General features: G+C 31.7%; 1 protein-coding gene across 8 annotated transcripts; it reads right to left on the reverse strand.

Moving 5' to 3' along the window:
• Positions 1–2,164: 2,164 nt before the first annotated feature.
• On the reverse strand, positions 2,165–5,667 carry LOC145072480 (uncharacterized). Of its 8 annotated transcripts, XM_079018904.1 has the most exons (7): positions 5,263–5,667; positions 5,068–5,093; positions 4,753–4,927; positions 4,209–4,546; positions 2,866–4,007; positions 2,594–2,756; positions 2,165–2,493 (listed from the first exon to the last, which is right to left on the reverse strand). In XM_079018904.1, the coding sequence occupies exons 5-7, from the start codon at positions 2,988–2,990 to the stop codon at positions 2,365–2,367; spliced, it is 417 nt and encodes a 138-aa protein (XP_078875030.1). In that variant the 5' UTR covers positions 2,991–4,007; positions 4,209–4,546; positions 4,753–4,927; positions 5,068–5,093; positions 5,263–5,667; the 3' UTR covers positions 2,165–2,364. The 8 variants fall into 8 exon arrangements, with proteins under 8 accessions (XP_078875030.1, XP_078875036.1, XP_078875038.1 ...); XM_079018910.1 differs by lacking the exon at positions 4,753–4,927; XM_079018912.1 differs by lacking the exon at positions 4,753–4,927 and having other exon boundaries at positions 5,068–5,121.
• Positions 5,668–6,000: the final 333 nt, after the last annotated feature.

Raw genomic sequence — 6,000 nt, forward strand, 5'->3', positions numbered from 1 at the left:
TTATTATTATTATTATTATTATTATTATTATTATTATTATTATTATTATTATTATATTCTTCTAAATAATTGGTTTTGATGCATCATTTTAGTTCCTTCAATTATTAAACATAAAGATATTTAATTATAAATTTATAACATACATAGGTGCATATACATGTTAAACATATCATATATAATATATATATTTTCGTAAATTTCATATGTAATTCTTGCCGTAATAATATGGATAAATTACTTTCATATGAAGAACATATCATGATAAGTCTATCATAATTACATATCAAATGTTCAAAATTATGTTATCTTTTTAAATATTGTCTTTTAAATATTGTAGTTTTTCTATTTTGATTATGTTTATTTTCTATTATTTTTTTGTTGGGTTATCCTACATAGTGTAGGATAACCCAACAAAAAAATAATAGAAAATAAACATAATCAAAATAGACAGACTACAATCAAATAAATAAGAGCATTGGGTGGTTTAATATATAAATAAAGATGTTACATAAACATACATTTAAATCAAAAGAAAAAATTAACATTCGTCAACTTTTCTCAAACAAAAAAACCTATATCCATTTTATGAATAGTTTTTCTTCATTTAACATCATTCAACCATAGAAACTTGATGACAATTCTTCACTAACCTGCAATCAAAATATTTTTCTTGAAAAAGAAGAAACAAAAAGATATTTCAAGCAAAACATTGATGTTTGGAGAGTCACATTCAAGATTGACTAATACACACAAATCACATATAAAGATTAAATGAGAAAATAAATATAAAGAAAGAATAGAAAAAGCTTCATTTGTTTTGGTTGAAAGAAAAAATCATATTATAATTAACATCGATGTGACATAACTCATTTCTTCAAATCATCATATTTGGATCGTGAATGCTTCAACTATATGAAAACTTTTGAATCACAATATCTTCAAATCCTTCTTACATGTAAGATTTTATATAACACAAAAGATTGACATTTTTATAGTAAACTTTTCACTAAATGCTAATTAAACATAATATAAGTTATAATACTTTTGAATGTTAAATCATAATTAAGAACTTTTGAGTTGCATTAGTTAAAAATGAGGTTTCAAATGAGTGTGGTTTGAGAAAATAAAAAAGGGAGTTTCAAATGCATGAGATTCAAGAAAAAATGCTAGCTTTATAAGCATGTATGATAAGATATCACATTTTTGCAATTCAAAACCTAAAACCCTTCATGTTATTAGCGACTGGGCATATTATTCTCTAAGTTCAAGCCTTTTTTTTTTCCTTCTGGATCAAGAATAATAACCATAGAAGCCAACTAACCAAATCAAGTAAGTATCTTTGTAATGTTAAGCAAATATGCAAGAATGGCTTTTTTTTTCTTCCTGATTTCATATTGTTTAAACCATGAATCTTTTGTTTTGATTTCAAGTATGCGCCATTGCCAAATATTTTTATTTGCTCTCATGTTGTTTATCCCATTATTCGTTATTAGCTAACACAGAAAGTTGTATTTTCTGGAATAATAATACGAACCATAACCAATAATAATAACATTAAGAGGTTTATAGCAAAATTGTAGATTATAGGTTTTACTTTACAAATCCTTTAATATGTAAATTACATATACTTAGTTTAAGATTATAGTTATTAAATCGTTTAATTTGTCAATTTTAAAGTTCAAAAATCATTGTTCATATTTACATATACGTAGTTTACAAATCGTTTTACACGTTTACATATACATGCTTGTTTTGTTCTTAGTTGTTTATGAATTTTGATTTGAATGAAAGTGTGCGTAACATACGAAGTGAGCCAAGAAAACGGACAAAAATTGGAAAGAAGAATGAAATAAAATGATTATTTTGTTCTTTCACCTGTTTAGCATCGACGTAATTCTTAAATTAAAAAAGAAAATCCTCTCTTTTTGTTAATTTCTTTTTGCATATTGATTTTATGGAATATAAAGATATTCATGCCAAGTTTACTTCAATCTATGTTTATATTTCACACGTTATTACGAATTTAACATCATAAATAGTTTTAAAGTATACCACCGGTTCGATAACATCTGTCCCGGATCCCGCCCAGATGCTCACAACTAACCAAACAACCTTCTAGCTAGTCTCCCATTATTAGAAATTTATAATTTATAATTTATAATAATTACTTTAATGTTCTTATTCTTTTAATTTCATATAATTACATACAATCGAACGCCCCTATATAGATTTTTATGAAGAAATCGTGAAACGATAACCTCTATGAAAAAACAAAACATACTATAATATTATTTAACACATTACCCCACCACCACAGTCACACACACAGTGTCTATGCATACATACATGCACATGATTCCACAATCAACACTGCTTCACAAAGCTTCCCATCCTCACCACAATACCATCGATATCACGAACATACCCGACCCGCTGTCCCCATTCTTTATCCTCCGGCGGGCACACCGCCTCCGCCCCATTCTCCACCGCCCTCTGCAACCCAAATCCATCCCATCATACAAACAAATCCAAAATCTTATCATATATAAAAACCAAATAGCTTTTCCAAAAAGACTCATTAATTATCAAGCACCTTGTATGCAGCATCCACGTCTGCATAAGCAAAGCAAACCTCAAGTTGATTCCTTCTGGTTTTCGACTTCTGTTCCTGAACCTCTCCGGTGAGATCATCCGTTTCATGTTGATGCACCGGCGTAAACGCGATTGTCGTCTGTCCGCTTTCTAGCTCACCCCATCTATCAACAACCAACCACGACATGTTTCATTTCATGTCTGAATTCGATCATTTGATGAAATTATTGCAACATATGGATAGGAATCAAGAAATTATGGATCGATCCATACCTGTGGGAATCGTCCAAACGGCGAACAAGCTGACCGAACGCCTTACCGTAAAACTCGACGGATTTAGCAACATCCTTGACGTAAACCACCGTGTATGCGTACATCGGTTTCAAATCTGTCGCCATTTTACGATCTAGTTATGAGCTTTTTCCTTGTTTCGATTTGCGCTGAGTTTGGTTTTAGAGAGACATGCAGAGAATGAGAGAAGGGAATTAAATCAATTGATGAAGATGGATCGGTACTGATTTGGATCCAGAAGAAACGTGGCTGATTTATGTACACGTTGCTTTTACACGTGGCAGTTGTTCATGCGATTTACCGATGAGCTGTTCTTGTAACTTGGCCGATAGGACGAGTTTATAATTATGGGTTGGGTTGATTGGGTATTTGTTTAACAGTTCAATGGGCCACGGCCCAGGGGATAAGTTTAGGGTTTGATGTTACGCCTAAATTATCACTACTAGAAAACTAATTAGTCACCTACAGCAGAATTAGTAGCAAATCCGTAGGTACAGCAGAATTAGTAGCAAATCCGTAGGAACAAGACTTTACCTACAGATTTCCTACAAAAAACGGGTTGTAAGAAAAACCTCATGGGTAATTTTTTCCTACAGATTAGCTACAAACGTTCCTACGCATTTCCTACGAAATATTATATTGCAAATTTAACTACGGAATACCTACGGAACACGTTAACTACGGAATACCTACAGATTACCTACGAGTTATTTAGCTACGAAACTCCTACAAAGTACATACGAAATATTTTCCTACGGAATACCTACGAAATGATTTTCCTACAGAACAGCTACGGAATTGAATAGCTACGGAACTAAATAGCTACGGAATAGCTACGGAAGTAAATAGCTATGAATTTTCAGTAGGTAATCCGTAGCTAATTACATTTTATTTTTTTTTTAAAAAAATAATATTTTTTTAAATAAAATAACAATTAATTTGGTCAAAATGAAACAAAAATTCATTACATTAAACTACAAAATGTAAAATACATTACTAAGTGCCTAACACATTACAAAAACATCATTTTCCTAAAATAAATATTAGAATAAACATCATTAATTTGGGGCCTTTTACAGAACTCACTGCATAAATCTGTTGTGGTGCTTGAGAGATCAATAGAGCTGAAAAAATAAAAATATATATTCAATTTCAGACATATGCAAAACCAATCTATGTTCTTGCTACATACACATACACACATAAAACTAATAATTGAGGGATGAAGAACTAACCTGTAATCCAATCTGTATGTTTGCTACATACACAAACAACCAAATATACATACACACATAAAACTAAAAATTAAGGGACGAAGAACTAACCTGTAATCCAATCTGTATGTTTGCTACATACACCAACAGCCAAATACCACTATCTACTCCATTCATTTTTGCTCCAACCACCAAACACCACCATTGACCACCTTCCTGTTTGCATTTGTTCTGTACCATCACATTTGATCATCCTTCATAATTATTTGTCTACACCTTATTTTGTTAGATTTGTTTTGCGGAATTCTGTGGTAATAGCTTTTCCATACTATTACCACCAACGGAATTAGTAGTCGGAATGTTGCCATTTTTCTAATAGTGTCGGTGGCCTAAAACCTTGTAAAACCCTTCTTGCATTCTGTGAGATTTAAGAGTGTAAAGTTCCGCATCTACAGGTAATATTTTGTTGTCACTGATTAAATCATTTAAAATTATAAGCGCTATCATATCAAACCAACCGAACATATAAAGTACACAATGAATAGTAAATACCAACTTGAAAAGATAATTGCACACAAATAATTTTGAATGTAAGCTTTAAATTAAAGAAGCCGATGAATGAAATCAAATAATTACACGAACACCAATTGTAAACCTTTTTTGTCAATGAACTCGTTGTAACTTTAGAACTGGGTTTGTAGTTGATCCACTACACTCTTATCAACTTGGAATGCCCTGGCTAGGATATCCCATGGAATTGAAGGATTTGCACCGAAAACAGCATTTCCAGAACAAAACCACTTACATCTTCAATCCATCGTTCTTGATAACTTCACAGATGATCAAGGGACCAAAATTTTAGTCAAGAAATTACTGAATCCAAATACCCTTCACTCAGGCAATTAATCGAACACTTGGTAGGCAGATGGTTTCATACACAAAAAATTAAAGATTTTGGTCAAGAAATTACCCGAATCAAATACCCTTCTTCCCTACCTGTTACACAACCGAGAGACAAATCCAACTAACAATTCAAAAAGACGAAGAAACAGCAAATGAATTTCGAAAGATGAAAAAAGAACAAACAATTTTAAAAAATCATTTTGTGATGTTGCAGAAAGAACAAACGATTTTGAAAAGAACAAATGATCTAATGTCAACTAACCTTTGCAGAAGCTGTCGACGAACCAAAAGTTGTCGCCGTCGATTGAAGGAGAGATTGGAAGCAGTCGACAAACCGGAAGCAGTCGACGCGATGCTCGGAAACGGAAGTTGTCGCCGGTTTACTTCATTCCTTGAGTCGAGAGAGGGAACGCGATGATCAGAAGAGAAGCTAAGGCTGCAAGCGAAGGACGGAAGATCTAGGAGAAGCAGACAAAGCGGGAATCCAAAATTGGGTGAAACGTGAATGAAAATTTTGGAGAGCAGACTCGAAATATTTGGGGGAAAAGGAAGCGAGTAACCTAGAAATATTTGGGAAGCTAAAAAAAAACAAACGGAGGCTAAAAAATATGTGGTGTACCGGATTCGAACACGAGTATACTATGTATAATGTCAAGGTATTTACCAAAAGGTCGGGAATGCCACATCCTCACAATATAGAGGCTCTTTAATTAAATTTATACAATACCCACTTCCATTCCTTTATTATTATTATTATTATTATTATTATTATCATCATCATCATCATCATCATCATCATCATCATCATCATCATCATCATCATCATCATCATCATCATCATCATCATCATCATAGTTTTGTTATTATTTTATTATTATTATTATTATTATTATTATTATTATTGTTATTTGTATGTAAACGTGTGTATTTATTTGTTTTTTATAGAAAATAACTTTCATTTATATTATATAAAAAAAAGAATAATAAATTTGTAAACGAG

The sequence above is a fragment of the Lactuca serriola genome, chromosome 9 (genome assembly GCF_051521515.1).
Source record: "Lactuca serriola cultivar US96UC23 chromosome 9, Lser_US96UC23_V15, whole genome shotgun sequence".
NCBI lineage: Eukaryota > Viridiplantae > Streptophyta > Magnoliopsida > Asterales > Asteraceae > Lactuca > Lactuca serriola.